Here is a 24,947-nt window from a genome sequence, read left to right as displayed (position 1 = left end):
TCTGAGTTAACCCAGAAGCAGAAAGTTTGGAGTCTTAAGGCCTCGCAGATCCCTCTTCTGCTGCTACAGTGCCAAGAAAACCAGCCACATTGCTGACAACCATGAGGGGACTTGATTCATCCCAGGAGCTCTGTCTGCTGGCCCCCTCCCATGTCTCTAGGATTGGGTGCTATGGCTTAGATATGGAGTATCCCCAAAAAGGTTTACATATTGAAGATGTGCCCCAAGTTGGCGGATCTAGTCATTGAGATCCCTCAAGATAACGCGTGCCTTGATCTTATCAACGGGTCAACCCACTGAGAGGTTTACACTTTGACAGTGTTATTGGCGGGAGAGACTTCATTGCGGGAGGTGGGTCACTGGAGTGTGTGCCTATGAACGGTGCTTAGTCTCCGCTTTCTGTTTATCAGGAGCTGGGAGGCTAGACGCCTCTGTCTCACGCTCCTGCTGCCACAGTGTCCTGTTTCACCACACACCAGGAGCAGTGAGGCAAGCTGACCAAGCTGCTGAAACCGTGGGCCAATACCAACAGTGCCCAACTGAAGGGTTTCTCTCAAGCACTTACCATGCAAGCTTGAGGACTTGGGTTTGAATCCCCAGAGCCCACAGAAAGCCAGACATGGTAGTACACATCTCTAACCGCACACCCCCCCCCCATTCTCCTGTGAGTTGGCAGGGGTGGGGGGGGGGGAGAAAGGGGAGGAGGAGACTGGAGCATCCTGGGAAGTTCATGGTTCGGTTTGGTGTATTCAGCAGTGAACACAAGGCTCTGTCTCAAACAAAGTGGAAGGTGAGGACCAGCATCCAAGGTTGTTCTCTGACCCCCACATGTGCACCAATGGCTTGAGTGCAAGCACTGATGTGCATCCACACACCCACAAACACATGAGGTTTTTGAAAAGTGTATTTCTGTATATCACAATGATGAGACACTTGGGGCACACAGGAGCATCTTCGGAATCAAGCTTCTCCCAGAGTGCTGTTTCTCTCACTCAGTGCTTCGCATTCAAGCCGAGGAGACAAGGTACCCTCTTGTAGAGCCTGGGCAGTGACCTGACAAAGTGTCGTTTGAGTCTCCCACAGGATTCGCCTGTCCACCTCCAGATCCAACAGCAGCCTCGTTGGCCAACTGAGCAGTGATGTGGGTGCCATTCCCAGGCCTGGAGAAAGGCCTCATTCCTGCTTCCCTGAAGGTGCCAGATTGTACAACGTTTATCAGGAAGCATGGCAGGTCCGGCCTGGCCCATAGTCATCACCAGAGCCCAGGAGAAATTACGACCTATCTTCTGTCACTTTGAGTCCCTTCCCCAAACTCCTGATGATATTAGCCCAGATGGGCGGGGCCTGCCCTAGCAGAGCCCAAGGCGGATGGGCCTGTGACCCCCCCCTCTCTTTGAAGTAGTTCAATCCCTATTATACGTCCTACAGCTCCTTGCCGCTCTGATCATAACAGAATTTTTCTTTGTAAGCTATTGTTTCATCTCTGGCTTCCCTGTCAGGATATAAGCTCCAGGAGGGCGAGGATTAAGCATGTTCCCCTCACTGAAGTGCCTCTTGGGATTAGTGCAAAGCTGGACACACAGAGAGGGGCTCTCCAGGAGATCTTGTTGGAAAATGAACTTTAGGATGCCTGCCCAAACTGACCACCTAGGTATGATCCTTAAGACCCTCGTGGTATTGGAAGAAAACTGATTCCCACAGTTTGTCATCTGATCTCTACACATTTGCTGTGGCTCACGCGCATACATACATGCAAGCATGTACAAACACACACATGCACATGTACACTCAATCCTTCCCCCCCCCTTTCTGTTTCTCTCGTTGTACAAAAACATTAATGAAAGGCCTACCTACCTGCCAAAGGCCCTGCTTTGCCCTTCCCCCAGCCTCATGGGTAGATCCTGGCTCCCAATTTCCCCACTCAGCATAAACACTTTTCCTCAAGTCAGACTGGCTCTGACCATTTGACCTGCCTCTTCCCTGAGTGGGCACTGCTGTCTATGGTGGCCCATCATTTGTTCCTCTCCCCTGACCACTCAATGGATCCCAGCATGGACAAGTCTCCACCTGCCCTCAGGCTCACCTTGGAAAGGTCCTGGGGACATCTTCAGTTCCTCAGAGCTCCCTGTCACTGCCTGGGGCAAACTGGCTGTTGGTGTCTGTGCTGTCTGTTTTCCCTGCTTCTACCTGGTCCTGGTCTGCCCCTAGGTGAACATCCATCCTGATTTGCCCTGAAGTGCCCTGGTTCAGGGCTGGGAACCGGCTTCGGGAGAGCATTCCCTGACCTTACAAACAGGCCATGGGATTCAGGCACACAGGCCAGAAGAAAGGCTTGGTTCAGGGAAAGGAAGGGACAGCACACAATTCAAGTGGTAAGGGTGTGCCTACCAAGTCCAGGGTTATTTCACCATAATAGCCACCACAGTCTGGGCACTGGGGACCGGAAATGACCTCATGTCCTCCCTGCCTTAATCTAGCTGGTGCTGACCAAGGGGACAGCGCAATGACGTCCTTCTGCCTTGCACGAGTCTCTCAGACCTTCCTCTAGGGCCATGGCTCTCAACCTGTAGGTCGCAATCCCTTATGCAAATCCTCATCTCCAAAATATTTACATTACAGTTCATAACAGTAACAAAATTAGAGTTACAAAGTAGCAACGAAAAATAATTTTATGGGTGGGGTCACTACAACATGAGGAACTCTATTAAAGGATTTCAGCATTAGAGAGGTTGAGAACCACTGTTCTAGGGCTTTCTGGGATGGGTCACAGTAACTCCCCACTCTCCCAATCCACAGGATCTGTGTGGAAGCCTGTGACGCTCTCCTGACAAGTTGCCTTCCACATTTGCAGCATCAGCTGGCTGAAAGCTCAACCCAATCTCCTGCTTAGAGATGATTCTTACTGTGGCTGGAGGCGCACCATCCCCTTATCTGCTCATTGTTAGAAGGCAACATCCTGAAGGCTCAGGGGAGGGCCCTTGCCGGTGTTTACTCCTGTATCCAACAGCATCTAGCATGAGGCCGCAGGTGGCAGGTTTGCTGAATTGCTTGACCACTCTGAACACCGGAAGGCTTCAAAGACCCCACCAAGCAAGCCCCGTCTCAAAGTGATGCCCTCAGAAGTGCACCAAGTCACGGATGGTGTCTGCTGTGACACTCCTGAACCAGCTGACAGTGTTGACAGTGAGCATTGTGGCCACTAGTAACCCCAGAACTGGCATTCTGGACAGTTCACATAAATCTGACTAGATGGGGGAACTATCTAGAAAATCTCCAAATGTCAACCATCGAGCCCCTTCCTCTATGGTGCATGCACAAGCCTCCTGAGCTGAGAAGGCCTGAGAGTGGTCTCTCCTGTGCCTGGGACAGCTGTGTGATTCCCCAAATCCCCAGGGAGGGTGCTAAGCCTGACTCTGAGGCTGGTTTCCGTGTCATGGCGCACACCCTGCATTACCATTCCTAAGACTCTTTTTCCCCTCACTCCCTCATGTGCACAGGGTGGGGAACCCCAGGCCTTCTGAGCTGTCTGCACTGAGGACGCCCCATGCATCCAGCTACAAGTCTCAGCCAGGCCCTGACTGTGGGAGACCTCAGCAGCCTTGGCTGGGGCCACCTCAGTAAACATCCTATGCAAGCCTGGACGCCTCTTCCTTCTTCTCCAAGTCACAGATTAGATGGACCTGAGTCACTGTCCTCTGTTCTGTTTTAGCCTCCTCCAGGCACCTCATCTTCCTTTTGCACCAGCCGCTGAAGCCCTGATGGCTTTTCACTTATCTGATCCATTGCTTCTTTCTGGCTTGGACACATCCGCACCCAATGACATCACCCTCCCTGCCCCCATGGGCCTGTTGGTGGTGGGTTCAGATACCTTCATATACCTTCTAGCTGAGGTCAATCTTATGCAGGTATTGTCTAGAAAAGCATTTTACCCCAGCTCCAGACCTCTGGTGAACACGGCTGCAGGGTCCTGGATAGTTGCCATGTCCACCAAGTTCTGCCAGGCTCTGCAAAAGTCAGGGCCAATGCAGGAGCCTATCCCTGCCTCTCCTTACCACATGGGACGGGCCTAAGACAGTACAGGGCTTTTCTAAGGTTCTGAGTCACAGACTGAACCACTCGTTACTGGCTGGTTAATATTGACGACAGAATCTAGACTCACCCAAGTGACCGACCTCTGGGTGTGCCTGTGAGGGAGATTCTAGGCAGGGTTCTTTGAGGTGGGATGGCCTCTGCCCTGGATGTGGGCAGTGCCGTCCTACGGGCTGGGGTCCTGGAATGAATTAAAAAGGTGGAAGCAAGCTGAGCCTCAGCCTTCACTTCTCTCTGCTTCTTGACTGTGTATGAAACATGACCCGGGGCCATGGTGGGCTGCACCTTCAAGCCATGAGTCCAAAGCTTGCTTTCTTTAAGGTCCTTCTGCCAGCTGTTTTGTCACAGCAGTGAGAAAGACGGCTAACATGTTTTAGCTTCTCCTGCCTCACTCCACCTTCCCCAGTGTCACCCTCCCTAGCTAAGCAATGAGAGGCTCCATATCCTCCATTGGTGGTGCCCAGTATCTCACAATATTAAAATGAAATAACTTGCCTGGGTGTGTAGCTCAGCGATAGAATACTTGCCTAGCATGTGTAAGGTCCCCGGATCGATTCCCAGAATAGGGGGGGGGGGAACCAATCCAGTTATCACCCAAGACTCATGGCTTACATCTCTCATCTCCCTCTCCATCTGTGGCCTCCCATTGGCTTCACACTCTCCCCTCTTTGGGGTTTTTCCTTCTCACTCCCCAGGGAGGCTCCTGGGTACCTGTACTAGGGTGTGGAAGCTCTAAACAGCAGGTAGGGGCTCCTGGTGTAAAACAATGTCACTGTTCCAAGCAGAGTGGCATTTTAGTGTGTGCCCCAGTTTCCTATGAGTTGGGTGAATATGAGAAGAGTCAGCTAGGGAAGGGCTGAGGTCCTAGGTTACGCCTTGTCTAGCAGTATGCCTAAGGCTGATAGGTTACTGTTGCCTGCTGCCACTATGTCTGAGACAGACGCATTAGTCAGGGTGTGATGGGGGGGGGGGGCGGGTGGCTGCACTTGGCAGAGCTAGTACTGAGTAGGACACCTCTCCTGTGTGAAGGCTTCCTGAGCACGAGCCGAGCCTAAGGCTCTGCTTGCATCTGCAGCTGGGGGAATAGAAGCCAGAGAGGTTGGAAGACTCTATTCCTGTGAGCTGAAATCTACTCAACCTGGAACGTGAATCCATTTCTATCAGAACATAGAGTTATCAGGACTCATGGGAGGACTGAAAGCAAGGAGGTGAATAGAGGCACCCAAGAGGGGACGAGAGAGAGCGGGAAGCAGCGATGGAGAGAGATTAGAAGAAACATGAGGTTGAATCACACTTGTTTGCTGCTGGTTAAAGGCAACCGGGGAAGGTGAGTGTGTCTGCAGGACGGGTTTGCATCCTCACGGTGCCCACCTCCCACAGTGCTAGCTCCACGAACAGCCGCGTGGGCATGGGCCAGAGGTCAACTGAGTGCCAGGGAAGGATGTTTAAGTCCTGTTGGTTGGAGGGTCCGTTCAGGACCTCCAAATAGACCTTGGGGTGGGGTGGGGTGGGCAGACACTTCCAGAGGTGGGAATCCATCATCTTTATGCCCCCGTTTGGATCCTTAATAAGGAAGTAATAATATTGCCAAGTCTTTACCACCATCTCTATGAGCAAGCGAGAAGACTAATTATCTGACGACACTAATAAATGGTTATGATGTTATTAAAAATGGCACCAAGCTAGGATTAACAGGCTCATCAATTGTGAGGAATTGGGTTTAACAAGGTCCCCCGGCATGTCCCATCCAAGCTCCTGGCCTTGATGGGTACCAGGCCTTCAAAGCCTAGAGACTGTGGATGAGGCTCCCTGTGGCTCCCCAGGAGAGAGGCACTGAGGGTCTGGCTGCTGCCGGCCTTTCTCATCATGTCCCTTTGAAACACTGGCTCTTCAAAGTTCGTGGGCCACTGAGATGCGGGCGGCAGCAGGACTGCTCAGCCCCTTTTACATGTGGCTGGCTTTCCTTCTTACAGGGGCTCTGCCCTCCCCCTTCCCTCCCCTACTGCAAAAAAAACCGGCAGGCTCCAGAGTCCCACTCACAAGGCTTGGGGAAGCGGGTAAAGGGGGGGGGGTGCATCCGGTCCTGCTGGCTCATTTCCATAATAATTGCGGTTATTACTAATAGCTCCCCGTTTACACGGAAGCCTGTAGCTCAGAAGCCCCTTCCCATCCATTGTCTGCTTCTAGCCTCACAGTGGGCAGAGGAAAGTGGAGACAGTTATCATCTTTCTCGCCCCCGAGGAGGCAGGAAACTGGAGCTTGGGGAACACAAAAGGACTCCTGAACAACCCCCTCCTCACTCTCCAAGGAGTAACCGTGAGGATAAAAATAAAAACCATGACGTTAAGGACTGATGCTCTGCAGACTGACTGCACCGAGCACACCTGGTAGCTGAGCCCTCACAGCACTCCCAGGAGGCAAGTTCTGTGCATGCCATCCCCCTCTATAGGTGAGAGGACAGAAGCACTCAGAGATACACAGTTACCAAGTGGCAACATCAGTGGAGGCTCTTCAGCATCCCTCCCTCCCTCAGCTAGGCTTCCATACAAACCATGTTTGTCAGGCCAGGGACATAGGTCTACCATGACAGACTCTACCTGATTCTTGTGCCTCAACTCCATCACCACCATCACCACCATCACCACTACCACTTGCCTCTAAGGTCTCCATATGGTACCTTCACCAATAACTAGTGGGGAGAGGGGATTTACCAAGCCTGTTGCAGCTGCCTCTATCTGGAGGAGCAGAGCAGTGGGGAGCCCAGACACTGATTCGGACTACAATGTATATAGAGAGACTGTGTCCGCCATGAATGTGCCTCCTCCCTGGCTCTGGGCCAGTGTGGTCTCTCTAGAGAGATCAAAGTCCAGGGCCACTTAGGCACAGAGCCTTAAAAGACTCTCTGGCATCGCACCCGGACCACCACTTCATGTCTGAGGTCTGGCTCCTATCTCTCTGCTGCCTCTGCCTCAGCTTCTACAGCTGCCTGAATAGGCTGCTCTAAAGATGGGGGGAATCAGGTCTAGGGGTCCAAGGCAGATCTGCTCTTTGCCTCCTGTCACTTTATGGAGGGTTTCTTTCAGATAGGCATTCGCTTCTGTAATGCTGAGGACCCTGAGATGGAAAGGGGGCAGTATTTTCACTAGTGCTCCCATGAGCCTCACAAATAACACATAGCTACTGTCCCACATCTTCCTTTGCGGCTTTGGTGGTTACTAACTACTCCTATAGTTAAAAGGAAGACACGAGGCTGAGTATCTGTGTGTGTATATGTGTGTGTATGTGTGTGTATATTTGTATGTGTATATGTGTGCATATATGTGTGTGAGTGTATATATGTGTGTGTATATGTGTGTATGTGTGTGTATACGTTTATGTATGTGTGTATGTATGTATGTGTGTGTATGTGTGTGAGTGAGTGTATGTGTGTGAGTATGTGTATGTGTGTGTGAATGAGTGTGTGTGTGTGTGTGTGTGTGTGAAGAACTTCCCAGGTCACACATCTGCTAAAGCTACAAGCAGGCTCTTGACCCTCAGATCTGCTGGTCCTGAGTCTGGACTTCAAGAGGCAGAGTGTGCTTGCTGTTAGCTTCACACGGGTACCTGTGACCCCTGTGCCACTGTCCTAGTGCTGGGGGTGGGGTGGGGTGGGGTGGGGTGGGGTGACCTGCACATTTCACTGAAGAGGAAGCAGCCCAGAAGCTAAGTGTGCCTGTGCTCATAGCTGAGGGCCCCAGTCCCTCTCTTGGCCTGTGACTTCTTCGTCTTCTTCCTCATGGTGTACAAACCGAGGCTCCTCCCATGGACTTCTCCCCTTCTCCCTGACTACATGATCCTTCCCCTCAGGTCTTCCCCCTCCCAGGCAGAGTGAGAGGCTCTTAGTGTTGGACAGTACAGTCTTAGCCCCTTCATGCCAGCCCCAAGCCCACTCCTCGGGTAATCCATCTCACCAGTGAATCCACAGTGACTAGAGGAGGTGACAGATCCTTTTGCGTGTCCCTGCCCTGGGTGGTATGTTTGTTTAAGCTTCCCCAATCCCAGGCCTGGGACATCCTTCAAGGAACGAAAGGCCGAGAAGATGAGTGAATCCTCTCCATAGCAAGCTCACCACCAAAGATGCCTTGGGAAGGCCCGGCAATTGCTAGAAGGTGGAGAGCCTGTGCCAGGCAGGCCTAGCAGAGCTGGGCACACTTCCGATGGATCTTGACAAGTCCCCAAGAACACAACTTTCATCTCCATGTCCCCAGTCCTTAGACCCTTCACCCACTGGGATGCCCGGATGTTCAAATACCGCTTCACGAGACCCTTCTCCACCCTGTCCTTACCCCACCGTCCATGCCCAAGCCCTGTCTTACGTGGTCAATGAGCTCCTTGACCATGCCGTTCCACTGGCCCTTGTCGTCCTGCGCCCCGTACTTGCCGTCTTCCACCAGCCGGATCTCATAGGAGAAGCCCAGGATGTGCGCCAGCTCCTTGAGCAGGTCGATGCAGTAGCCCTCAAACCGGTCATTGCCATAGAGGGTCCTATCAGACTTGCGGAACATGACAAAGGGCTCCTCCTGTGGGGACAGAGGGCAGAGGGATGCCAGGCTAAGTGACTGAGGTGGGGGTAGGCTCTGTATTTCAGGCTGACCTTGAAACCATTAAGTAGTTGAGGATGACCTTGAACCCCTGGTCTTCCTGCCTCCATCTCCTAAATGCTGAAGTTATAGGCATGTGCCACAACACCTAGCCAAGACAGATGGACAGACAGACAGATAGACACACACACATATACACAGATGTACGTTCATTAGGTGCTTGTGTGTATATGAGTAAATGTGCCTATGTGTGTGTAAGTATATGGAGGCCAACGGTTAAGCTTGAGTGTACCATGAGCTTTTTTTATTATTATTACTTTCATTTTATGACTAATAAAACTAATATGCATCAAGTGTAGCAAGTATTTTTAAATATCGCCCCCCCCCCCAGACAGACTTGGTAGTTTGTGCCTTCAATCCTAGCCCTCTGGAGGCAGAGGCAGGAGGATCTCTGTGAGTTTGAGGCCAACCTGATCTACATAGAGGGTTCCAGGTCCTCTAGGGTGACAATAGTGAGACCTGTCTCGAAAAGAAAAATCCCTTTAAAAAGAAAATTACTTATATGCCTGCAAACAGAACTGACCACTTGAGGTTCACTACACTTCAGTGGGCATCATAGACCATCTTGGTTTTTGAGACAGGGTCTATCATTGGCTTGGGGCTTGCTGAGTAAAATTAACTGGCTAGCTGCAGAACCCCAGGGGTCCTCCGGTTTCTGCCTCCCCAGCACTGCTATTTCAAGCCTGAGACACCACATCTGGCTTTTCATGTGGTTCCAGGGATCGAACATGGGTCCTTCTGCTTGCACTGGAGCACTTTCCCATCCCACCTCCCCAGGGCCTGGAGTCTTGGTCTTCTGAAACCATTTCAAATGGCTTGGACCAACTGCCTAGAGGCAAGCAGAGGGCAAGCCCGTTTTCTGAAAGCCAACTTGGTGCCTTGTAATGGCACCTCCAGGGATGGTTCCCAGCACAGGGGACAGGGCTCTGCTGCTGCTGTCTGACATAGATGCCAGTGACCCAGAGCTATCAAGTGGTGGGACAGGAACTACTTAATTCCAAAGTACAGGTTTTCTGCTGTACCAGTGTCCTGGGCCAGCATCACCAGGACCTTAGAACCTGTTAGCAAATCACTCTTGGGCTCCACACTAGACCCACGGAGGCAAAAGCTGTGGGTGAGCTTCCTTTCCACTCAAGTTGGAGGACAGTGCAGCCAAAGCCCTTCATCAGGTATGGTGACCTCTCGGTTTACTCCAGATTAGACAAGTTAACAACTTAGTTAACAGATTAGACACTCTTCCCCAACCCCAAGGTGCCCTCAGCCCCCAGCGCGGGGTCTGGCAGTGAGCCAACACTGGCTACAGTGGTAACTTCATCTGTATGTGGCTGTGCCGCTTCCGGGGGATCAGCTGGTCCTCAAGAGGTAGTTTATGGGTCTGGGGATGCCTGCCCTGTGTCAGGTGCCTCTTCCCAGGTGCTGGGAAGCCAGTGGAAGGCACAGAGTAAGGCTTAGCGATGTCTGACTTTTCAAAATCACACGCCTGGCTGCGCCACAGATGAAGAACTAGGAGAGGAAGGAAGTTCGTGGGGAGGAAGGAACTGACAGCATCCAGTTGGAGATGCTCAGATGGGGCAAGATCCAGCAAGATCCAGAAGCCCCAGAATCCAGGTCAAAATGCTAGCCCATGATTCTGTGGGCCTCAAGCACCCATCCCATCCCCCACTCACACCCCTGTTGTGAAGTTTGGGGTGGTTGAACCAAATCCCCCCACTCCACCCCCTGCCACCTGCAAACTTACATTTGTTGAAGTACTACTGTGCACCATGCACTCTTTGTCAGCCTGCTTTGTTTACGTTCTTATTAAGATGAAAATAGATGGTCTTATCCCCATTTGATATACGGAGAAACAGGCACACTCAGAGAGGGCCACTACATTACCCAGGGGCACACAGCAGTTGAAAATAGTTCAGCGGGTGCCCAGCCAATGAGCACTCCTAGCTCAGACTCTCCTGACTCTGAGAGCTAATCTCCCCTCAGCTGCTTTGATTTCCTTCCTTGGCCCCGACTCCTCCTCTGCCCTGGCCTGCGGGTCACCTTCCCCTACACCCCATCGCAGCACACTGCTCTTGTCTAATTGCCTCTACTCCTAGCTGAGAGCCATCCACGCCCACAATAGCACAAGTGCGTACTTAGAGGGGTGTCTCGTTGTTTTCCCCATTGTCAGGACCCCTTTCTTAACCTCATGGGCCCTGGGATAAGGTGGGAAGCAGAAGGCTCTGGTGATCATTGTTGGATGTCCTCAGGAGCAGAGACCTGCCAGTGCCTTAGTCCAGGCTCCTTTTGTGTCGGGTAGGCACTGTCCTTATATCCTGGTCCCCTAGTCTCCCAGTGTGTCCCCCCCCCCCCACCACCACCTTATGACCAGTCTGCTCAAGCTTTCGGGAGTCCTTCAGGGGCTTATGAGAAAGAGTCCCCGGATCTGGATCTCCAAGGGGTTCCTGGCCATCCAGGGAGTCTGAGAACATGGGGGTTCTCATCACATGGGGGGTGGTGAGTCCTGCCCTAGACCTCTGGTGCTACCCTGAAGCCACAAAAGCAGCTCAACACTCAGTGGAAAGGAAGTGCAGGTGGGCCTGGGTCAGGGGTCAGGCTGAATGAGGGTTGAGCCTTTGACCTTTCCCCCAGGTAATGCTGTACCCACACACCCCGTGGATAACCTGGGTGAGGGGGTGGGGTGTCGGGGAACCTGTCGGTCTGTGTTACCCCTTTGACTGATGCTCTTGTGCAGTGAGCAAGCTGGACCACTGCCTTTGGTGGCCTTGGCCTCCTTTAGCTTAGCCAAGGAATTAGAGAGACGGGTAGCATCTCTCTAAAACATTGCCAGGACAGGGAGAGATGCCCACTCCCTTCTGTAGAATGGAGATCCCGACAGAACTTAATCCTAACAAGAATAAGAATAAGATGAACCCACCTAGGAAAAGCCTTTAGCGCCTGGCGAGTGTCAGGTGCCAACGCATTTGTTGTTCTTAGTATCATTACTCACACTCACTCCTTCTTCCTGCATGCTATCTGGCCTGTCACTTCGGTGACCTTTTCCCTCGTAGAGGCCACACCCAATGCCATCGGAAGGTCTAACAATCATGGCTGCCAGGAGAAGTGGAGGGAATCGAGCGGGGAAAGCCCCTAAGACCCGGACCCGTCCCTCTCCTACGCCCCTCCTTGGCCTTAGCCTCTAAAATTAGCACTTCATTTGTGAGGCCACCGCGGCCCCAGAATCTATACATCTCCATCTAAATACGCTGCCTTCGGAGCAGCTGCAAAATGCCATTAATTTCGGGAAGTGCTTGGCGGACGGCATACATATTTAACAGCTGAAGCCCAGGGCATTAAAATGGTGCTCGCCTTAGTAATGCGTCTCCAGTCCAGCAACATTTCCTAGGGGGTAATTCTCAACTCCAAGACTACTTATTCATGGACTATTTCACAATTTATTACTGGAAATGTCCAGACAGCCAGTTCACCGGGCTCTCTCAGCTGCTAATCGATTGCTCAGTGAAGGTGCCCTCAATTTCATAACTTCATGCTCGCCTTTTGCTCCGGGAGAAGAGCCGTGGGACCAGGGGTAATATTTCTCCTCAACAAGTCACCGAAAACAGGGGTCCAGAAAAATAACCTTTCCCGACTTTCTGTCATACGGCTCTCCATCTGGCTTCGCTACAGTCACTTAGCAATAGAGAGGCCAGGCCTAGAGCTAAGCTTCTCCCAGACACCGGACCAGAAGGTTGAAAGAGGAGGCAACGCCCACAGGGACTGGATTCGGGGATTAGTTAGTCATCTGATAGCTGGGTCCACAAAGGCCCTGACTTAGGCTGTGTCTCCCCCATGTCCCTGCTCACCTGTACTTGTATACACACAGACAACACACACGGCGCGCGTGCCCGAGTGCTGTCTGCCTGACCCTGCTTGAACACACAGACCAAGAATCCTGACCTGAGGCTTTGGGCTGCTACAGTACAGAACAAGACAGGGCGCTCAGTATCACTTTTTTTTCTCCCCAATGGGAGGATCCAGAATCCCTGGCCTGGTCTTCCTAGGCCACATTCTGGCCTTGGCTTTCCCCTTCTCTTGCTGCTGGGTCCTGAGGGGGTCAGCTTGCCCTGCAGTTGAGTCTAAGTAGGTCACAATGTGCACACTTTACTGGTTGTGTATCCAGAGGCCGTTTGTGGCCCATCCTAAGAATTCACATCCACCCACATGCACCCCCATTGCTACTCACATTCACAGCCAAAAAAGTACCTTGAACCTTCAAAAGCAGGGCCCCGGGAGCACATTGCGTGCGCTTTCTCCGTGTGAGCTGAGGTCTGAGTACATGAATTTTTCATGAGATTTTGGAAGAGCAGAGGCAAAAGACAGGCTGGGCCTGCAGGGAGGGTGGTGGGGTAGGCTTCCAGCTTCGGAACAGGGGTGGAGTGGGGAATCTGGCTTTCTCTGAGTGGCCAGAGGGCACAGTGAGGCCCCTGTCTATCTGTCTATTCAGGGCAAGGCACCCTGAGTACCTAACCCCAGAGATTTAGAATAAAGACACTAGAAGATGGGGCTGATAAGCTCACCCAGGCTGCTGTGGCTGGCCATATCCCAGGAAGAAGGGTGGCCTTACCAGGACCTCCAGGGCCTGGACCCTGGGGCAGAGCAGTTTGATGTTCTGAGCCTGTGCCTTGGTACCTGCCTGTCAGTCAAAGTGTGGTTGCTTTGACAATGCCAAGAAAGCCAGGCAGGTGCCTGTGCTCTCAGCAGGCGGTGCCAGCCCTGTACACAGGCAGCCAAGCGAGGGGCTGGGTTTTCAGCCAGGGCCAGACTGAGCCACTCCCTATGACTTGTGTGGCTGTCCCAGGAATAAATAATCAGCCTGACCCCAGGGCCAGGAGCTCAGGCCGTGGCCAGGGGAGGGGAGGAAGTAAAGGCCAACCTGGAGCTTTAAGTGTCTCTCTGAGAGGTTAGAGAGCTGAGAAGGTCCTGGGTGGAGGTGACAAACGTTAAAACTATCCAAGAGAGTGTAAGCCTGGGGCTGTGAGGTGGGTCCCCGGAGGGCTCACTGGGCTTGAAAAATGTTCAAGTGTGAATTGAAAGTTCCTAAGACAGTGTGCACCCGTGCCAGGAATCGTCACCCTGACTGTGCTAAGTCTTTGGTGAAGTTCAGGCTTCTACCTGTGGCCATACATGGTTGGTGTGTTGTAGTCATCCTGAGCCCACTGAGCTCTGGATATGTAATCAATAGCGATACGTTACAATAGCAACACATTACATTACAACACATTAGTTTACTAACATCCACTCTCTCAGCTCTGGGAAGGAGTTGTAGTGGCTCCCATGGCTTCCTATCTATGTCAGTTAGGCCACAGGCACAGACCAGGCAATCCATGCACACATTACGTCAACAGAAAAGCCAGGACTCAACCCTGAAGCCTGGGCTCTTAGCTTTGGTTCATCTCCCATCCTAACAGGTGCCAACGAGCTGTTGGGCCATTTTCTACCCAGCTGATGTGAGGCTGAGGGGCAGCGGGACAGATGGAGCTGTGTCCAGGCTATGAGCCAAGAGGGGCTTATCTCTCCCACATCGTCCTGGGGTTCCTAAGAGCCAGCCAGTTCTGGGGATGGAGTGAGCCCTGCAGGTTGGGGACCAGTGCTACTGTGGTGAAGAAACTGTGAAGAGCAACAGGTCAGGAGCATGGGTTGCTTGCCTGATCCAACTCTTCTGGCAAAACAAAACAAGACAAACAAACAAACAACAAAAAAAAGCCTTGTGCCTCTGCAGAACAATTTATACTCTTTTTGGTGGGGAAGGGCTATCTTGGAATTCACTGTGTAGATCAGGCTGGCCTCGAACTCAAAGATACACACCTGCCTCTGATTCCTGAGTGCTGGAATTAAAGGTGCGTGTCACCATGCCCCTAGCCAGTTCCAAACACTCGAAACAGGGCAGCTGCCATTTCAGTGGGTGTGACTCAGTGGCCTTTTAAGGTGGCTACGTTTTGCATCCTGCTGGGGAGTCCTTAGCTCAGCGCTCGCTCTGTTTGGCGTCTTGTTTTGTGGCTGTCTCCTCAGCTCCTGTAACCATCTCTCCTCCTCATCTCCGAAATCATATTTCTCTCACCTTGTTTTAATCTTGCCTAGCAAAGAGTGTTTTATTTATATCTCACATTTCATGCAATTCTGCTTTTAATCTTTTACCACCTTTTTATTATTTTATTTTTACCCTTTTATATTTTAGCATTGTCACACTTTCATCCTTTTGCTTTTTGACATTTTTTTGCTTGAACACTTTTTTACCTTGTCTAGCCAGCACTGTAAATTATTTAATTTTTCGTCTTTCTTAATACCTTCCCTTTTTATCGCTCTTCTTACCTAATTTTCTCCTCGTTATTTCCCTCCTAACCTTTCTATTTCACTCTCCTCTTGCTGTCCTCTATCTTTCCTATTTTTATCCACGTACATATTTCTTTAATTGCTCATCAGTCTCCCTTAAATCCCTGGGTGCTTTTTGTTTATTGTTATCATTTATATTTTATGTTGGTTTTTCTCCTGTTCCTGTTGAAATCTTTTTTTTTAAAATTTATGTCTGTAGTATTTGTCTCCTTAATAAAAAGTGAATCCCTGAAGACTGGAAGGTCATGTGGGGATTCCTGGGGTTCTTGCCCCCCCCAAAGACGGGGCGATACCTTCCTGGCTCTCTTCCTCCGGCTACATCAGCGGCTTGTCCACAATACCTATTCAACTTCTACGGTCTTCAATGAGATTTCTCAGTGACCATGACACTGGGGGCTGGAGCTGAGACCCAAGGGCTAAAATTCCCCTCAACATGTATAAGTACTCCAGTGTCCTTGCCAGTCCTGGAAGAATGGGGGTATTTTATAATTTCATCCCTGTTTCATGGTGCCCAGCATCCAGCCACTGAATGCATGCATGGTGAGTCACACTAGAGGGAAGGATGGTCTAGTATGGCCTGGCTGAACTGTCTCAGGTGGGGAGGTAGATGAAGCCACCCCCACATTCAAACACCATGGCACGCTCCTGGTACTTGGGTCCAGGCCTCACCCTTGGAAGGCTTCCTAAATCCCAAAGGGCCAAGTTGTTTTGGTGCAGAGGAACAAGTCCAGGTCCCCACACATGGGCCTTACAGACTTAGTGGCCATATTCTGAAAGGTCTCCTTGGGCCAGAATTGTCCCCAAAGGGGTCAGTCTGGCTGTGGCGAGGCTCCTTTCTCCTGGGATGACTCTGGGGAAAGTGGGGGAACAGTCCCCAAGCGCTGTGCTGTGACAGCATGAGTGTCTGCTTTGAGCTTTTCTGTTTGTCTTTGTGCCTTGCCCAGGAGGCTGTCACACGTGAAGAACTGCAAGGTGCGTGGGCCCTAGGAGAAGCCCACGAGCCACTTCCTGGTTGAAGTGGGTCAGGAGAACAAGGACAGGAGGAGAACAGAAGGCATGGAGGAGTCTCAGCTGGGGAAGCTCTAAGCATCATGGGAAAATGAGACCCACTGACTCATCAGAGAAAGGAGATGGGGTGTGGCTCTCTTCAAGGGGAGAGTTCGTAACTTCCCGATCTGGGGTTTTATAAGCCCTGTGCCCGGTGCCATGTGTACAAGTTCCTGGGGCTCTCTGGGGTGGCCATAGCACCTGCAACAGCTGGCGGGGCTCAGGGGAAGAGGCTTGGCCCTGGGACTTGAGGTGGGAAAGCACACTCCTTGTTGTGATGAGCAGTCAGGTCTCTCTTGTGATCCAAAGAAAACAGGGATTCTGCCGAGCAGGTGGGCAAAATGGCAAACACAGGTTTCTCTTGGGGGATGGGGAGAGGTCCTGGGTTCTGGCCTTCCTCTAAGAGCTCTCTGAACCTTCGTAGAACTCTCTACTTTCTTGTGATCCACTTTGCTATGGTCCTGGTCTCCTGAAAGCCTCCTAAGGAGTAATCAAGACGTGACAGGTGGGGGATGGAGGGGTCTCTCAAGTCAGATGGCCAGTCCACTTCTAGGTCGGACAGCCTGTCCAGCAGGGCCTGAGGCTCTTACCAGCACAGTGGTGACGATGAGTGACCTGTTGGTCAGAGAGTCAGTGACATTAGGACCTCGGCCTTTGGCAACCTCAGTGATGTTGAGACCATCAGCTGGACTCCACACCCCAACCTGGATGGACAGACAGACAAAAAAAACAAACAGATGCTGAGTCAATCCTTCCATCTGCTTCCAATTGTCATAAGCACTGCCTTTGTCATTGCAATTGTCTGTGTGTTTTGAGCGAACAACTCTGATGACAACTCTGCTGCCCTCCCCGCTCTGAGGAGACTCCAAGGTGTGAAGTTTTCCTTTTCCTCTCACTGACAAAGACTCTGGCTGAAGGAGAAATGCAGAGGAGCTGCAGGGAGCTGGGAAAACAGAGCAGATGCTCTGCAGGAACACAAGGGCCAGGGCCACACCCACTCCCCCCTGCCCCCCCCCCACAAGACACTGGGCTCCCAGCTGCTTACTCAGTTGGTCTCTTTCAGGCCAGACACCCGCAGAGCCCAGGCTCACTCTGGAATGGAGGTGATGCTTCCCCGTTGGGGTGAGGGAAAAGTGCCCCACACATGTGCACTAAGTGGAGGAGGAGCTATGGGTGAACAGGGAGCCTTGGAAGCTGTTTTGGGTGGCAACATTGAGTCTTAGTGAACTGTGTGCACTAGGAGGGAGGGCAGTTTGCTTTGTGGTTTTACCTCTGACGTGGGCACATACCCTGGTCGCCATGGGAAACTCTTCACAGCATCCTTATGAATATAGAGTCAGAGGCTAAAAGTCAAGGATGGAGCGGTAGGTTTAACAGTCATCCCAGGGTGATGATGAGATGGCTCAGCAGCTAAAGACACCTGCGGCCAAGCCTGATGACCCGAGTTTGATCCCTGGGACCTACTTGGTAGAAGGACAGAACTGACTCCTGTCCTCTGGTGTCCACAGGTGCACAGTGGCTTGAGTCCATATGTGCACACACAATGAATAAATAAATGTGATAAAATTTTTTATAAGCCATTCTAAAGCCCTAGGCCTCTTGCAGGTGCGTGCTGAGCAAACTTCCCAGCTGGGCCTCATCTTGGCTCCTCCTTGGCATCAACACACCCACTCTGTCCTTGGCCCAGTTGGGGGTACTCAGAAAACCTAATCAATTAAACAAAGAGGCCAAGAGCAAACATCCCACTCAGGGAGCTGTGCAGGACAGATAGCAGGGAGATGCGTAATTATGCTTGGGTAATTCTGCCTTAATCCTCCCAAAGCCACCGGCTGGAGCTAGCTGGATCAGCTCTGACCCAGCTTAGCAAACAGAGTGAGGCAATGAGAGGCCATGGCTGTGCTGAGAGCTCAGCATGGCTCTCTGCCTGTGTGGACCACTGAGGCCACAAGGAGAGGAAGCAGGAAATGGCAGGGAAGGAGTGGGCCAAGTTCAGTGAGGGGATACTGAGCAGAGGGCTGGGGGCTGAGCAAGAGGGCTAGGCGCAGGAGGCACTCAGCGAACATCTGTCTAGAGGTGGGTGAAAAGCGGGGAGCCCCAGCCCAGCAAGCTCTTCTAAGCCCTCACTGGGTATCTTGGTAGATCCCAGGCAGGATGCGGATGAAAGAACAGGCCCAGGTGGCTATGACCGGGAGCCTCTCTGGTGGGTACCCTGCAGGCCAACCTCCATCCAGGGATAATAGAGTTTTCCTTGAGTATTAGCTACGGTCAATTTGTACCAGCTGCCTGGAGGGCTGTTGGGAGATGGATGCTGCAGGGTGGGCTCAGATGGAAAGAGTGCTCCAGTGATCAATTGCTGATGCCTGCCACGGGCACAGGAGCGGAAAGCGGTGGCACGTGTGCCATCCATCTACTATCCCTAGAAGTTGATGCTGTCCCTCGAGATGAGTGGCTGAGAGAGCAAAGCTAGGCGGCTACCTGTGAGCATGCCAGCCGCGCTACTGCCGAGGAGGAAGGCCGCTCTACAGCACTGGGGGAGCTTAAAAAAACGACTGAGGAACTCAACGGAGTCTGCCTAGGCCTGGAGCAGTGAGTAGGCCGCGGTGGTCCTAGGAAGGAAGGCCTCAGCCTTAGCCTTGGGAATTAATGTCACACAAGAGGTGAAGTAGTCGTGGACGAAGCGTGAGGATTCCTGGCCACCCGGGCCACCCATCCACTGTACTGTGGATGAGAAGACCCAGGAGAAAATTGGAAAGCCGGGACCATAGGGATATGGGGGCTAGCACTTGAGGCCAAGCAGAGCCAGGTCCATGCATGCGGGACAGATGTCACTTCCACAGCCAGGGCATCGGGGTGGGATGACACCCAGAAGTTTAGGAGGGGCAGGGACATGAGTCAACTGTGGGGAGCAGAGGACACAGGGCTGGGTGCGGAGGCCAGCTGAAGACTTTCTCAGAGTCTACAGGGCCTTAATGAAGGGCTGCAGCATACTGACTCGGAATGAGGGAGCCACGGGCAAGGCAGCGCTGGGCTTGGTGAAGCTCCATTATGTGGACATTCAGGGTGGATGAAGGGACTCAGTGAGGTGGAAGGCAGGGAACTGGGGTGACAGTGACCCCCTGTAGAGGCTGAGCCATGCATACAGGCGGGAAGAGAGGAGAGGTGTCTACCCTAAAGGCCCAGTGACAGCAGAGGGACCCTTCTAGCCCCCTGGCCATGGCTCTTTATATCTTATAAATGCCGTATCTCGGGGTTGGTGGGGAGCTCAGGTGGCTCTCAGGGACCAGCTGCAATGGGATGGATGGGGCTGAGCCGCTGGCTCCTCTGGATGCTGAAAACTAGGGCCTCAGCTCAAGTCCCCCTCTCTTGGCCCAGCAGTCTGGCTTTTACAGCACATGCTGAAGGTCCCTGGGGACTGTCACAGATCACATTGGGACGAACAGCTCTCTGTTGGTCAGATGAGAGGCTCCAGGTCCAGATAGGCTTGCTTTCTTTGACTAAATGCTGGAATCAGCAGTCTGAGAAGCTGGAATTGAGGGGAGCCCAGGCCCCAAGAATTTCAACATCTCTCTAAGGTAAGGATTTTCTCAGACTCCCAGACAATCTTTTGTTTTGTTTTGTTTTTCGAGACAGGGTCTCACTGTCCTGGACTCACTTTGGAGACCAGGCTGGCCTCGAACTCACAGAGATCCACCTGCCTCTGCCTCCCGAGTGCTGGGATTACAGGCATGCACCACCACTCCCAGCTCCCAGATAATCTTAATGCCTAAATGCCTCGAGGGTCCGTGAGTTTACTATCCCATGTAGGCAATCTTTGAAGGTTAGAAAAAGTTTAATATGCATGCTGTCATCCCTGGCCAAGCCCCGCAGGGTCTTAGAGACAGCCAGTTTGTGCCACAAATCTCAGATTGTGCTTCCCCGCCCGGCTTTAGCTCCCAGAGCGATGGCATGGGTATCTGTTGTAGCTGAGCCACTGAGGTTGGCGCCCTCGAGTGTAATAGGACTCTAGGGTTTCCTCTGGTCCACAGCTCTGCAGAGACCGTGGAAGGTCGGTCGGCTGACTCTCAAGGGGGTGCCCGCAGTGGATCTTGCCCTTCAGCCCGTGGGCCTCAGCCTGGGCCTTTGTAGAAGGCACTTCCAACATCCCGGGGCCCTTGGCGGAGCCTCCTCCGCAGCCCACGCACCTTCTCCAGGCCATCCTCCTTCAGGCTGATGATGTCCAGATCAAAATCAGTCCGCAAGCCACTGGTTTTGTTGAAAACAATCCGTCCAGTTAATCCTTCCCATTGAGCCTGCGGAGGGAGAGGGCAGAGCGGCAATTCCTCGGGCTCATAAATCATCATTCGGTACAACTGTACAATGCTTCATTTTAATTACTCCTTGCACTGATACTGTTCCCCCAAGACCATGATTAATTAATAATCACCTCCATCATTGCTCGGGCTGTGGTGCGAGCCAGCGATTTCCATAAATTCTATTACGCTCTTTAGCCAGCTCTACATCTGCACCTTCTTGTGTACAACATCGATCTCGGATGCGCTCAAATGAACCCCCCCCCCCAACCTCGAAGCCCTGGGAAGGGGGAGCCTGTGTCAGAGCCCTAGAGAGGGCCTGGGAGGCAGGTGAGCAGAGCTGGAGACTCACCGAGGAGAAGAGGCCCGGCAGGCTCTGGTTACAAAGCCACAGCCTTGGAGAGTTAGCCCTAGATTCAAAGGCTCTCAACCTGCTGTCTGCCAGCTCCATGCCACAGCTGAGAAATCTGCCAGTCCAAGTGCTGGGGTCAATGCCACTAGCTCTGTGACCTAGTACTCTCTACCTCAGTTTCCTCGGCTAGAAAATGAACCAATCGTGGTATCCATCTTTCCAAAGTGCTGTGAGAGTGAAATAAGGTGGGGGAGGGGGGAACCACAAACAAACAAACAACAACAACAACAGAGAAATAAGCCTGGATATATGGCAGCTTCTGTCATTTTGTTAGCATTAGCAAAAGAGGCAGGTGTAACTTCATGCGGACTGTCTTCTAGGCCAGGGCGGGACATTCCGGCCACAGTCCGTGCTTGTGCATAGGCGATTAGCTCACGGCCATTCCTACTTGTATATGAGAAGTCCAATAGCATTGGCTATTCTAGACTGTCTCTTTCCTGGGGGTCCCCAGTAACCATTCTTACTTATAGTAATAATAGCAATGATAAGATAAACGTGTGTGTTGCCTATACATGTGTGTGGGCTCATGGCCATATGGAGGCTGGAAGTGTCCTCCACTATGTCTCCCCATCTTATTCTCTCGAGACAGGGTCTCTCTGAGCCTGAAGCTTGCCCTTTTGTCTTGGGGAGCTGATCAACAAGCTCCTGGCATCCTCCTGCCTCTGCTCCCCAATGTCTAGGCTGCAGGTGGGCGCAGTCATGCCTTGCTCTTATGGGGATTTGAACTCAGGTCCTCAGGATTGCACAGCATGAGTTTTTGCCTGCAGAGCCATCTCCCTAGCTCTTTCATCTTGTATTTTGAGACAGTGTCTCTCCTCACCTAATCCAGAGCTACCTGATTCAGCTAGGCTGGTAGGCCGGGGAATCCTATGGATTCATCTGTCTGCCTTCCTGGCCCTTGCCTTACAGAATGATGCTGTGCCCAGCTCTGTATGTGGGTCCTGGGGATTCGAACTTTGATTCTCATGCTTGCACAGCAGGCACTTCACTGGTGGAGTCATTTCCCGAGGCACAATCTCACTGTTTGTGTCACTCCACCTCCCCAGCAGCCATGTTACAGATGGGGAAACAGGCCTGGAGGGAGCCCCAAAGCTTGCACTGTACAATAGGCAGCTAATAGGCAGCTAGACCTCTGGTCCCAGGCCCTCACCCCTTGATTTGGACCCCTTCCCTCTTCTTTCTCCCTGGGGCTAATGCTGGTGGGTATTTTGCAGTTAGATTTCTGTGTCTGGGAAAAGAAGACCCATCACCCATTGTGCGGTCATGGGGTGCAGAGAGGGGCTTGGGAAATAGGAGGGAGACAGCCAGTGGGGGAGAGGCTCCTGAGCCAGCCTAGTGTGTAGAGGGGGAGGAATGGGGGGGGGGAGTTGTGCACAGCAAGAAGGTCTGGAACCCTGGCCGAGCACTGGGTTGGTCAGAAGCCTGTATTTTGAACATGGCTCCTGGCCTCTCTCTCTGGAATGAGTATCTGTATCCATCGTATGTTCACCACTTCTCCAGTTTCTGGGCCCTGGAAACTTCTCTTTGAATCCAAACTAAAGGCCTAGAGGGTCTCCCTGTTCTCAGGCAGCTTGGAGTCCCTGTAGACCTTTACAAATAATGGTAGATGGTAGCTGGGTTAGAGGCAAGAGGATTGTGAATTCCAGATCAGCCTGGGCTCCTTACTGAGGCTCTGTCTCAAGCCCTCCTCTGAACAAAAAAAGTAGACAGACAAAATGTGTCCTAACTCATAGGCCGCACCATGGAGCCCCAGGAGGCTACGGAACAAAGAGGCTTGCTCTATTTAACAACCTACAGGTCAGCAGGTCCTTAAAGACATGGATGAAGTGCCCAGTACCATCTCTGCGTGTGTGCTCATGACTGAGTGTTATGGATTATCACATTTCCTTTGTGGGTTCTGGAGCCCAAGAGGCTCCTGGAAATGGAGCTGCCCCTCAGCTGGGGAAGAAGAGCAGGCCTCTGGGCAAGTCCAGGCTCCGGGAGAGAGTTTATAGCAGAGTTACAATCTTGGCCTTAGGGGAGCCACTGAAAATGTGACACTGTGAAGTGTGTGTGTGTGTGTGTAATATCATCATCTCCATTTCCCAGATGTGAATACTGAGCTTCAAAGGTGGCCTGAGGCACTGGGGAGAGAGTTCAGTTAGTAAAACAACTGACACAGAAGCATGAGGTACTGACTCAGATTCCCTAGAGCTCACATAGTAATGCCAGGTATGGCTGTAGGCACCAGTAACCCCAGCGCTGGGTAGGGTGGAAACGGTGGATCTCCAGCTAGCCCACCTAATTGGTTCAGTGAGAGACCCAGGCTCAACTCCAAAAAGCAGAGCAGAGAGTGACAGAGGAGGATGCTATCTACCTCTGGTCTCCACATGAATGTACACCTGCAGACACACATACACACAGACACAGACACACACACACACTCACAGAGACATGTAACAAACAGAGATACCACCCAGAGACAGACAGACACACACATGGAGCCTGCAAAACTGAAACACACACACACACACACACACACACACACACACACACACACGGAACCTGGGAATCTGGGACACACACACACACATATAGACAGAAGGACAAAGCCACACACAGACACACAGATACATTCATAAGTGTACATGGAGTGTGGGAAACTGGGACGGACACACACACACACACACACACACACACACACACACACACACACACACAGAGCCAGGGAAGCTGGGAGCCAAGGGGACAGAGATTAAAAGCCACATCAGAGAAGGTGAACAGCTCTGCTTATGACTTCACAGGGAGGCCCGGCTTCCCTCGGGCTGGCTCCCCCATCCCTCTGGCTTCCCACACCCTCAGGCTAGCTGCTAGCCCCTAGGGAAATCTCAGCAGGTGTCTTCAGCTGCCTTGCTCCTGCCGAGGAGGCCTTCCTCCTTGTCAGCTCCAGAGGAATTAAATGCCAGCAGGTGCGGCCTGTCTGTGGGCGGGTGGGCAGGGGCAGGGCAGGGAGCCACGGGCAGCTCCTCCCTGTGACATTTCTCAGCCCACCCGCCCCCTCTTAGCAGAGACTCGGGACTCGCTAAATGAAAGATGCTTCACACGCTCTGAACTCCGGCCTGGTATTTTGCAGCTCCTCACGGAAATGCCAAGTCTTTAAAATGATTTACTGTCACGCCGTCAGACAGGGAGATGGGCAGCTTGGAAATGGACAAAGGGAAGACTGGACTCTGCAGGGAACCTGGGTCCTGAAAGTGGCCAGCTATAGACCGTGAGCATTTCATGGCTACTCTTGATTGACCTCCATGGCCCTAAGGAGGACAGAAGGAGGTTTGTAAAGGATGGGCGCGCCCACCACAGCTGGCAGAGGAGAACTCTAGGACTTCTCTTTCCAGGCCGGGCAATGGAGGATCTGCTGCCCGTGGGCATTCACGGCAGAGCCTCGATGCTTTCTAAGGGGTCAGGCGTGAAGAGCTGGGGTCCCTGAAGCAGTGTGAGCTGCAGGCCCTCTGGCTGGGACCCCGCTACCCCAAAGGAAGTTAGGATGACTACATATGATGCTAACTGAAAAAGCAGGGCAGGCAGACCTGCTGTGCCAGGCGGGGCCCAGCTCTTAGACCCAACCCCCAGCCAACGGTTATCAGTAAATAAATGGACTCCAAAGCAACTTGCTTATGTTTTAGTTTCTGAACACACACACACACACACACACACGAGGGGGGGGGAAGGAGCAGAAATATTTGGACCTTCCAGGGGGCTTCACCTGAGCCCCTTTGTGTTGGTCATGGTCACCCACTCACTCTCGTACAGGATAGCCCTGGCTAGCCTTTTCTTCTTTCTAGTTACTGAGACTAGACACTGGTCAGGCCTTCTGTCTTCCGAACAGTTCTGACTGGAGGAATTGAGCTGGTCATCTCACCCCAAGCTGCTATCCAGCGGCAAGGCACTGGCACATGAATCCCTGGCTGAGTGTATTTGGCTGTCGATGGGTATCCAGAGTGACAGCAGAGAGGACAGTGACAGAGGAGAGGATCCTTGGATTACTTGGGCTTCTCAATCCTCTTTGAGACTGGGGAAAGTGAGCCTCAGAGATGTGAGGTGACTGCCCAAGTCTGTATGCAGTAGAGA

General features: G+C 52.2%; 1 protein-coding gene across 1 annotated transcript in view; it reads right to left on the bottom strand.

Moving 5' to 3' along the window:
• GRIK3 (glutamate ionotropic receptor kainate type subunit 3) overlaps positions 1–24,947 on the bottom strand; it is a 220,954-nt gene that overhangs the window by 34,223 nt on the left and 161,784 nt on the right. The window contains exons 8-10 of the mRNA XM_084786254.1: positions 20,321–20,428; positions 16,730–16,843; positions 8,445–8,648 (exon numbers count right to left, since the gene is read on the bottom strand). Of these exons, the coding sequence (XP_084642380.1) occupies positions 8,445–8,648; positions 16,730–16,843; positions 20,321–20,428 (426 nt within the window). The remainder of the gene's footprint in view (positions 1–8,444; positions 8,649–16,729; positions 16,844–20,320; positions 20,429–24,947) is intronic.

This window comes from Acomys minous (assembly GCF_964271855.1).
Source record: "Acomys minous genome assembly, chromosome: 6".
Taxonomy (NCBI): domain Eukaryota; kingdom Metazoa; phylum Chordata; class Mammalia; order Rodentia; family Muridae; genus Acomys; species Acomys minous.
Note: the sequence above shows the minus strand (reverse complement) of the source record. Positions and strands in the feature narration are given on the sequence as shown.